Source organism: Priapulus caudatus, unplaced genomic scaffold (assembly GCF_000485595.1).
Source record: "Priapulus caudatus unplaced genomic scaffold, Priapulus_caudatus-5.0.1 Scaffold3, whole genome shotgun sequence".
Classification (NCBI taxonomy): Eukaryota; Metazoa; Priapulida; class Priapulimorpha; order Priapulimorphida; family Priapulidae; genus Priapulus; species Priapulus caudatus.
Window position 1 is genome coordinate 1308027 of NW_014577064.1, and position 11492 is coordinate 1319518.

Consider the following 11492-nt stretch of genomic DNA (forward strand, 5'->3'; position numbering starts at 1 on the left):
AAATACTAACCCTGGCCGGCTACTGAACCTTTGTCAGTGTTTGCATGCGAGCCGCGGTTCACCGCCGGTAGATGGCAGCACGACGCAGCGTACAAGCAGCTCACGGTGTGTGCGTACGTGACTTTGAGTATGGGTGTGAACGTTCTCGCATTGAGCGAACTCGGGGAGAGGGGGAGTAACGGAGGTTGGAAGGTGATAGAGAGTGATGCGACGTAGGGTCGGGTATGGCATCCGGATGTGTGTATCTGAGTCTGGGGACGTGAGCATGTGGATAATAATGACCAATGTATAGTTACGATTGGTAATTAAAAATAAAGTACGAATTGCTTCATTATAAATACCGGTATAAGAAAAATATATATTAAAAGGACTTGTTTGTGGAACTGGAAATTTATTGTACGATCTAACCAGAAAATTGGAGCTAAAGTGTAACATCGTTAATGACTGCAGTAAATGTTAGTCGTAGACTAGGCACATTCAATTAATTAAAATGAGCTCAACAGTGGTAACGTTGATGACAGATTAGTAATTTGTGGTGAGTTGGTGTGACGTGTGGTGCAATCTACTGCAGCAGCTTGTAATGGACTGTAATTCGTTGCAGAGCGAGTGAACAAGTTCATCAGCAACCTGCATCAGGGCAACGGTGTGCCTCTCTGCATTAACCCTCATTCTGCTGCCTTCAAGAGCTTTCAGAGGTACGTGCATGTGCTCATAATACTATAGCTCATTATAATAATATTATTAATACCACGTACCACTGACGTTGTTGTTTGTGTCTGCGCAGCTGGAGTTGATAACAGACTTGCTTGGGACGCCACCCCTGGAGGACATGACGTCAGCGTGCGAGGGTGCGAGGGTGCATATGCTGAGGACTGCCCACAAACCACCGTCCCTAGGTGCCTTGTATACGCTGTCCAGTCAAGCGACGCACGAAGCTGTTGACCTGCTGTGCCGCTTCCTTATTTTCAACCCGGTAAGTGTGTCACAACACCTAATGCATCAATGTGTCTGCATGATCCACAAAATTCACACAAATTCGTCCACGCACGTGTACGTTATATAGGCTAGTCTTTGGCTGTCAACTGTCATACGGACAACGCACTATGCAGCCGTCTGTCACTGAGCCATCAGCTGTGACAATCTGCTGATCTCAACTGGCAGGAAGTTGACAAGGCAACCCTCCCCCATCATTAAGCTGTCCAAACGCAGTCTTTAGCTAGCAACTGTCACATGGAAGATATTGTGCACCCATTTGTTGCAACTTTAAATAATGCTGTGCCCACAGACATTGCATAACTGTCTATAGTCACCACAGTAACGCTGTTATACACTGACACCATGGTAACACTGTGATACGCTGAAGCTGTGATACTGACATTGCGCACCTATCTGTGGTCACCATGGTAACGCTGTGATACTGACATTGCGCACCTATCTGTGGTCACCATGCCGTACGCTTGTTGATACTGACATTGCGCACCTATCTGTGGTCACATGGTAATGCTGTGATACACTGAAGCTGTGATACACTGACATTGTGTCACTATCTGTGGATTCACCATGGTAACGCTGTGATACACTGAGCTGTGATACACTGACATTGTGCACCTATCTGTGGTCACCATGGTAACGCTGTGATACACTGACATTGCGCACCTATCTGTTAATTATTACTGCCATACCACTGATACACGAACATTGCGTACCTATCTGTGGTCACCGTGGTAATGCTATGACGTCGCTGCATTGCAGAAGAAGAGGATCACATGCATCGATGCATTGGCGCACCCGTACCTGGACGAGGGTCGGCTGCGTTACCACTCGTGCATGTGCCAGTGCTGCTACAACACCAACGCCGGTCGGCAATATACGGGCGACTTTGAGCCCGTTGCAACGGCAACGTTTGACGACAGCTTTGAGGATGGTATCAGCTCCGTGCAGCAGGTTAAAGGTAGGTGGCGCTGTGCGCGGACGCAGGTGACTGCGTTCTTGGGAATAGGTACGGTGTCAAATGTTCGCAGGTAAACAATCTGACTATCTTTATCTGGATCTAGCCACCTACTTAGGCGAGTAATACTGCGTCTACCTTCCTACTTGGTATCTACTCTTTGTCTACTTGCCTGCACTACTACATACCTCATCACTCACGTATCTGCCTACCTACCCACCTACCCAGGACCCCCCCCCCCATCCTAAACCATTGCCCACCACCAACCTACATAATATCTGCCTCCCACTGTCAAACCACTATATAGTGGTATCAGGACTCTATAATATATAAAAGGGGTCGTTGTCGTATCAGGTACTACATATATGTACCCGAGGTACATATATGTATACACAAAGTGTACCAGACTTGTACTACAGAAGTGTACCCTAACCATAACCCTAACACTAACCTTAAACATACCTCATATAAAAAATAAACATAATACTAAACAATCTAAAACTACCTCGGGTACATATATGTAGTACCTGATACGACAACGACCCTTCGTGCAGCAGTGTGCTCTGCTCTCCATACATACTGCTGCAGTAGTAGCTTGAACCTTCGCAGGAGACTTTCATGCTTACGTGTACAGCTGGGTGGGATTTCCTCTGTAAGCGCTTACGCTGGTTGTTGCCGTAGCAATGCTGAGCGTAGTTGCGCAATAAAGCCACTAAAGGGGGGAAAACCGAGCCAACACCCTCGTGAACTTTACCAGCAAGAAGTGACTCCACTCCTGATTTTCCTTGAATCCCCAAAACCTGCTCTCGTTCGGTTAAGTAGGAGTCTATTCATGGTAGTGGCAGGACGGAGCTAGATGAACTGGTAGCAACACAAAGCCTAGATGCTAAAAATATATCTGGAGTGTTCACAGGTGGCCATGATTTCTGGTCATCGCACCCTGATAACAGAAGGCAAGGGTTTGTTTACACTTGGTAGTAAACAGAGACAGGAGACTGTGCTGGGCCTAGTATACCCACTCTGCAACTACAACACCCTACTCCACACCGCACACACACACACTACCGAACCAACGGTAAACACATGCACTAGTCCTAGTGGGCGCTGGCATGTGGTAGTGACCACTACTAGTATAACGATGTGACCCATCACCACGCACATCGACGCACGCACACACACACACACACTGACCACAACACGCATGCATGCATGCATGCATGCACGCACGCATGCACGCACACACACACACACTGACCACAACACGCATGCATGCACGCACACACACAGACCACAACACGCACGCACGCACGCACACACACACACACACACACACACACACACACACAGACCACAACACGCACGCATGCACGCACACACACGCATGCACGCACATACATGCTCACACTAATACACTAAGCACAGTTGATGTGCTAGCCAGTACACCAGTACTAGTATATGCCAGATCACAACTGAGAGTCCCCCACCGCGGCACTCACGAACACGTGCACTCAACCAAAGACCCTGTATACGGTCTTTGACTCAACACATGTGCTGACCGTAGCGCATGTGTATATGCAGCAGACTCTTTGTGGACACTGACCAGTGCCTGCTCTACATGCACAGCCCTAGCTGACAGTTGACTGTCCTTCCTGCCTAGTATAGCAGCTGTGTGATAAGTCAACATACTGTTAAATGCTGGTTGAGTGACCGGCCACAGCCAGCTGTCTGCTGCTGGCGTTTATTCCGCGCGTACAAAGCTATAAATACTAACCCTGGCCGGCTACTGAACCTTTGTCAGTGTTTGCATGCGAGCCGCGGTTCACCGCCGGTAGATGGCAGCACGACGCAGCGTACAAGCAGATCACGTGTGTGCGTGTATGACGTAACGTGACTTTGAAGTTTGGCTACACAGACTAAACCACCCTCAGCCAAGTAACGGTGTGACGTTCTCGCATTGAAAGCAAAACTTCGGGGAGAGGGGAGTAACGGAGGTTGAGTGGAGAGAGTGATGGACGTGAGGCGTCGGGTATGGCTCGGTGAGTGTGTATCTGATGATGGCGGACGTGAGCATGTGGATATAATGACAATGTTAGTTACCGATTGGGAATTAAAAATAAAGTACGAATTGCTTATTTTAAATACGGTATAAATAAAAATTATATATTAAAAGGTGATTGTTTGTAACTGGAAGTTTATTGTCGATTAACAGAAAATTGGAGCTAAGTGTTAAATCGTTAATGACGCAGTAAATGTTAGTCGTAGACTAGCCCACATTCATTATTAAATGAGCTCACAGTAGTGTAACTTGTTGATGACAGTATTTAGTTAATTATGTGGTGAGTTGGGTGTGCGTGAGGTGCAGTCTACTGCAGACAGCTGTCTGTAATGGCACTGTAATTCGTTGCAGATGCGAAGCGTGAAACAGTTATCAGCAACTGCACAGTGGCAACGGTGTGCTCTATGCATTAACCATCATTCTGCTGCTTCAAGAGTTTCAGAGTAGTTGCAGCCGCTCATAATACTATAGTTCGGTGGTATCTGGAGCGAAAATGAAAATAGTTGAGATGATTGTCTAAAATGTGAATGAGACCCGTCAATCTTTCGTCGTGTATGCGTCGAAAACATTGGTTTATAATCTTAGGTATTAATATTATGAATTTTTAATACAATTTAATCTTGATTTATCTTTAATGTAGTGGACGAGTGTTTTGCTTGCCAATCTCTCTTACAGCTATACAGTTGCACATGCGTCAGAAATACACCCGTCCCATTGTTAATCTGGTTTGAATTTTAGAGTGCTCAGAAATGCATGGGCTAACAGGCAGATCTGAGACAGCATCACTCAGAGTCTGGCCGCACGATTTTGGTGACAAGTGTTCACTGCACAGGACCGGATTTAAAAAGGATGCACAGGAGTTGCTAGCTCAGTTTTAGAGTTCAGGGTAGCAAAAGCAGCATAACAAGGGCGACGTGCCGAAAAATGAAATATAGAATGCAAATTTTTTGAATGGAGGGTAGCAAGTGTCTTTTGATAGTCGATTTTTTGGTATTTATGTACTGGTGGCGCCCCGCTGTGGACGGCATGAATGCGTATGGCTGCTCACAATCGAAAGAATCCAAAGTTTTACAAGCTTTGATTGTGATGGGCGCCTGAGGCAGATCTGAATTGTTCGGAAATGCTGCTTTTTTTACAGCTTAGTCGCCGAATTAGTGTGAGAAAGGCTTAATTTATGAACTGTCTTAGCTCGCTAGAGGATATATAGGATGCATGTTGATGATTTGTGGTGATCAAGAAGATCGGTTGTGAAGGTTGTGTTACCCTATGCAATATCGAATATAGAGTGTTCGAAATTTTATGCCATGTTCATTAAACTTTTCAGAGTGTGTTATATTGTAAGATGCTAGAGTTATTTTGTTTGATCTGTAAGCATAGTTGCTTGTGCTTTTGTTTAAATTGTTGTGAATACTAATGGTCGTAGAATACAGATGTGAAAGAGCCCCAGGATCAAAGTCGGTCAGCTCTCAGGCGTGGTGCTGCGTGGTGTGGGGACTTAGATGGTAAATTGTGAATATGAAATTAATATTTACAAGTTCCTGTTTATTATATGTTTGCTTAACTCTGTTCCTGGTAGCTCGCGGATTGTCCGCCACCCACAGTTGAGAGGATTTCAAGAGCATTGGGGGTGGTAGACTGTTTGCAGGATATTGTGTGACAGTTGGTAAGAAGAATGCGTCGCCCACAAATTTGAGTACTTCGATTTTTCCGTTGTTTTTGGAGGTGTCAGAAGCCAGATACTGCTGGTAATTCGCTGAATCGAGCCGGTTTTTCCAGATCGTTTTTGCGCAAGTGTTCAGATGGTCATCAGTACTTTTTAGCTCCTTGACACGAGAGATCTTGGAGGCATTCGATCGGGGAAAGCCGGATTCGGGTAAGGCTTATTCAAATGCGGCGTGAATAACGCTGAGGGCTGGGCCTGCGCACACTGGCAGCCTGGATAATCACGATTCAAAATTCGGTAATATGGTTCAATGAATCGGATGTAAGGATGCAATTCGGTGACGTGTGAATGGGGCACTGATTTGAGGCTCGAATATGAGAGTCCATATAAAAATTTATTTTTCATATATTTTGATATATTTATTATATTGTGATTATTTGAAAGGATGCAATTGTAAACACTTCATACTTTAGAGCGACACTTTAATTCTATTTTTTTTTTCATGATGTCGAGTTGCTGAGGCGGAGCGTACAACAGCCGCATCGACGGAAGGTGGGGGAATATCAGAGGTTCAACTGTAAGTAGAACAATTGATGAACTGAAGCGAATTGGATTAGTATTATGTAGCAGAATGACACGTCTGGTGGTAATATTTGCCGTTAAAATCTTTTTTGTTTAGGTGTTGTTGTGGGGAGGTATAGGGGAGAGATAGAAGAGAAATGTTCAGAAGTATCCCTGCTTACATAGAATGCAGCGTATATGTTGCATTGGTTTATATTTTGATGTACTCCAGAAGGAGATATTGGAGTGAATGATGTTTCATATTTTTGAAATCTCGAAATGACCTATCTCTAGGATGCTCTCCTATGATAAGGTGCGTCATTGCTAAAACCAAGGGATAGCACTTATTTATGGACACTTGTAGAAGAATTACTTATTATATTATGTAATTGTATATATTGAATGATTTAATTCCCTTTGGAGATAACTGGAGCTATTGGTTATAACAATTGAGAAATAGACACTGTTTTATTTATGAACACCTTTAATATACAGATGATTTATTATTGATTTGGTGGTATTTGAATGAATATTTTATCTGTCAAGAATTTGCCTGGTAAATAACCCAATGGCCTAATTAACCGAATTAGTAAAGGAAGCGGATGGGATCTTGTTGCCCATGAGGAGACAGAGGAGGATGGGGAAGATGTTCAGATCCATCCCATGCTTCCAGGATGCAGTCCGATTGCAAATGGGAGGTGGAGATGTTCAGAGTCATCCTTGCTTCCAGGACAATTTGCTGAGGCGCGATTGCTCAATCTGAGGAGGAGCGGGAGATGTTCAGACATCATCGACTGCCTCTACATAATCATGATGCATCAGTCTTATAGAAGTCAGATTGAGACATAAGAAGTGAAAGTTGAGAACATCTGCCGCTGGAACTAATTAAGGCGCGGTGAATCGAGGTTTAGCCTAAGCCTTCGAAATATCTTAGGTAGTTGCAGTTTGAACTACCCTGCCACATAAATTGGAATATTTTCGATGTTGTCCCAGCCTGCAGTAGACATTGTATAACTATCATTAGTTCATTACCAAATTTTGGGTGAGCACTTCTGCTGGTTTGCATTTTTTTACTTACTTAAAGGGCGCACGGGCCTCACACCATTGACAGCAAATATTGAATTAGGCACGCCTTATAATCATGTCATACAGGGGATGACACTCAGTGACATAGATGTATGCTGCTCCTGCACACCAAGAACGTTTACTGATATTTTACATATCCATATGTGTTAATATATCAGGAATGGCGTGTTCGCAACAACATTATTAATTTGTTCCTCATTTTTGCTGTTCAATATTTTTTTTACTATTTCTGGTTCGAGGTTTTTGATTATTTCTTTATACGAAAAGAGAAACATAGTCGGTTAAGTTTTTCTAGTCTTGATTAAAGAAATCGACCAGCGTTTTTTGTATATGTCTAAACATTTTTACCATGGGTATATGTGTTACCATGTGTCGGGTAATGTCAAGGACTTAGTGTTATGAAATAAAGTGAGTGCTGTTCAATTAATTAATTTTAATTTATTACAGTAACCAGTGTTTGTCCGCAATTCAGTATTACTCGAGTTTTAAATTTAAGATGGACAATAAGATGGGAAAAAATTTATTCACCACTTTTTTCAAAAGATTTTGAAGTTCAGTGTATGTTAAATAATTAATAAAAGTTTTACAGGTCAACTGCGCACTTTTGCGACGGTCTTTCGAATGGGTGTATCTGAGCGAAAATGAAATAGTTTGAAGAGTTGCTAAAATGTGAGACCGTCAATCTTTCGTCGTTGTGCGTCGAAAACATTGGGATTTTTAACTTAGGATATATATGAATTTTTCAACTACAATTTAATTCTTGATTTATGTAGTGACGAGTGTTTTGCTTGCATCTCTCTTACAGCTCTACAGTTGCACATGCGTCAGAACTACCCCCGTCCCCCATTGTATGGGAATAAAATGCCAGTCAGCTAGGAGGAGAACTGGACAGCATCACTCAGAGTCTGGCCCACCGTGTGACAATGTTCACTGCCACAGGACCATTAAGGACCAAGGATTGCACTGTGCGACAGCCAAGCAGCAAGCGACCAAAAATGAAAATGCATTTTTGATGAGACTCTTTTGATATCGTATTTATTTGGTATTTATGACTGGTGGCGCCCCGCTGTGGACGGCATGATGCGCTCATGGGCGCCAACGAAAGATCCAAAGCATTTTTACAAGCTGTTGTGATGGCCTGAGGAGCTGGGCAGGAACATCTGCTTTTTTTAAAGTTTGCCACTAGGGGGCACTGAGTGCTCTCGGCAGAGGTTCTAGGATGCATTCTTGAGATTTGTGTATCAAGAAGATCGGGTTGCATGGTAGCACCCCCTGCATGAATGGTGCTCCAAATTTTTGCCACTGTTAAAACAGTGTTTATGTAAATGGGCATTTGTTTGATCTTGACGCAGGTCGCGTGAAGGTCGGAGGTAAGCAGGGCATCAGGTCGGCTCAGCTCCCAGGCCGTGGTGGTGGTGGTAGTGGGGACTAGTGTAAATAATAGCAATTTTTACCAAGTTCTGTAAATATGTTTGTTACCTGTTCTGTAGTCCGTTGGCCGCACCCCACACTTAACGTCAGGCCATTGGGGTATCAGTGCACGCACGTGTAAGTGCTAAGAAGAAGCGGACAACTCGTCTCAGTGGTGTCAGTCCAATCACTGCGGTATTCGCTGAACGAATGCGTGGAATATTGATGACGCGAGCGGGTGAACTCCGCCGACGGGCTGGCCCTGCCGCACACTGGCAGTGCCGATCAAATGGAATATTGTCAATGAAATCGTGTGTAGATGATTGGTGACGTAGCGAATGCCTAGCTCAGTGTGAAGGCTGCAGTGAACCACTCCAGCGACACGTGAGCATGTCGTCTGCTGAGGGGAGCGTCAACAGCGCATCGACGAAGGCTGGCAAGCTGAGGAGATGACGATGATTGGATAAGCAGCCACACGTCTGTGGATGCGGCGTGTGCCATGGGGAGGATGGGGAAGATGTTCAGAAGTCATCCCCATGCTTCCAGGATGCGGCGTGTGCCATGGGGAGGATGGGGAAGATGTTCAGACATCATCGACTGCTCTCACATAATATGATGCATCACTTAGAAGCAGAGCATAGAATGATTGAACATCCCGCTGGCTAGGGTGACATGAGGCCAGCATTCGAATTCAGTAAGTGCAGCTCTCAATCTGCACAATAATTTGGCATAGTTCTGCAGCGATAGCCATGCATACTTCAAGCAGTTGTGGTGGCACTTCTCTGTTGTTTCTACAGAGGGCGCGGCAAATAATAGGGCACCCTAAATCTTTACAGGGGATCCGGCGATGTTGCTGTGCACACCGACGTTCTATATTTTACACCAGCATGTAATTACGAAGTGTGGCCACCAGAGGGCCACGCTGCCAATAAGTTACACTCACGGACGAGAGTCCCATGCAAAAGGAATGTGTTAACGTTTTTATATTAAAGAAATCGCCCGTTTTTTATATGTAAACCATGTACCATGTATATGTGTTACCATGTCGGGAATGGCAAGATGTGCATGAGGTGATGTGTGTGATGGACATGAGGGCCCCTCAGTGATCATGTTGCCTAACCGGTTCCTCGATGTATATGAGGTCCTGTTATGATTCCATGACGCTAGTGACTGTTGCAGCACTGTTTTAGGGAGTGAGATACCGTTTATTTGTGCATGGGAGTTTGCAGCCAGAAAAGCTGCAGGAAGGGGGGAGGGACAGCTAGGATTAGAAAGGATACAGAGTAGCACAGGTGAGGCAGGGGGAATGAAAGATGCGGGAAAATTGACAATGATCATGAGGAATCGTAAGAGAGGCGGTGGGCAGGTGCGAGATTAGGAGGAGAGTGATAGTAAGCAGGAATATGATTGTGAGCGTAAGAGATGCAGTAATCAATAGTGAGATAGTAGGTAATAGGAAAATGCCTGCAACCAGGAAGAGACAACGACAAGGACAGAGGCCCCTGGAGACGAGGTTTTAACATAGAGCTCCGTGTTAGCCGTTTACTCTTGTGTGCGAAAACGTGAAAGCCAGTTTGTGTATGGACTAGTCGGGCTTGTAAAAGTAATAGGGACGTGCTATTAGGCAACTTGATGCCACTCTCGGTTAAGTTGTGCATCTTTGTATTATTATGTGTCTTGCACTAGCAACAGAGAAGGAAATGGATGAAGCATTGTCAAAGATGGATACCACCAGCAACATTACTAGCAGTAGGTTTGAATTGTCTGCATTCTGCGCTGAGCCTAGTGCGCGGCCATGTTCCAGGACGCATACATCCTCACTACTGTCGAGATTTTAAACGTGTTTTTACTTCGTACGTGCGACGAGGGTACATGGCCCGTGTGTGCTGCTATCAGCCAGGCTATATATGCGACACAGGAGCGCACGCACGAATGACTGAGTGTGTTTGTGTGTGTGTGTGCGTGTGTACAGAACCCGCTCTCATCGTTGCCGACAGTGTCAGGGTGGCACCACGGATTAAGCTACCTTGAGGTTCCTTGTTAGACACTGTTCTGTGCAGCGCCGGGAGTCTAAACCCTTGTTATAAACAAACACGAGACGAAGAAACGTAAATAAACTCATCTTGTAAATTGTACTCCGTTGGTACTTCTGTTTTTTTTTAATAGTTAAAAGCCGTCTGAAATAATTGTGCCGTACATTCGCGCATTTCTAACGGTATGACCACAGGCACTTGGACCGTTTCAATAATAAAATGATGGTTAATAATAATAAATACAACTTGTCAGTAGCCTACTACTACAGTACCAGCAATAGTCTTAATGTTTGATTTGACCTAATAACTTCACTTCAACACCGTTCAATACACCGCTGCAACACATAGCCCGCACGCCATTGTGCATGCACAGATACACAGTAGGTTAGAGTTACACGGTAGGTTCTAACCTACTGTGTCTGTGCATGCACAATGGCGTGCGGGCTATGTGTTGCAGCGGTGTATTGAACGGTGTTGAAGTGAAGTTATTAGGTCAAATCAAACATTAAGACTATTGCTGGTACTGTAGTAGTAGGCTACTGACAAGTTGTATTTATTAACCATCATTTTATTATTGAAACGGTCCAAGTGCCTGTGCATGCGCGGATGTAAACATGTTGGGGCTGCACTTGTCCGCGGCGCTTTGCATGATGGGATATGATCCGTAAGTATAGAAAAAATGAACGTTCTTACGTCTCCGTAAGGATAGCCACGGCGTAATTACAACGCACAATG

General features: G+C 44.6%; 1 protein-coding gene across 1 annotated transcript in view; it reads left to right on the plus strand.

The window, feature by feature from the left end:
• LOC106820925 (serine/threonine-protein kinase NLK-like) overlaps positions 1-4417 on the plus strand; it is a 37432-nt gene extending 33015 nt beyond the window's left edge. Inside the window, exons 7-9 of the mRNA XM_014825530.1 lie at positions 785-973; positions 1753-1951; positions 4356-4417. Of these exons, the coding sequence (XP_014681016.1) occupies positions 785-973; positions 1753-1951; positions 4356-4417 (450 nt within the window). The remainder of the gene's footprint in view (positions 1-784; positions 974-1752; positions 1952-4355) is intronic.
• The last annotated feature ends 7075 nt before the right edge of the window (positions 4418-11492 follow it).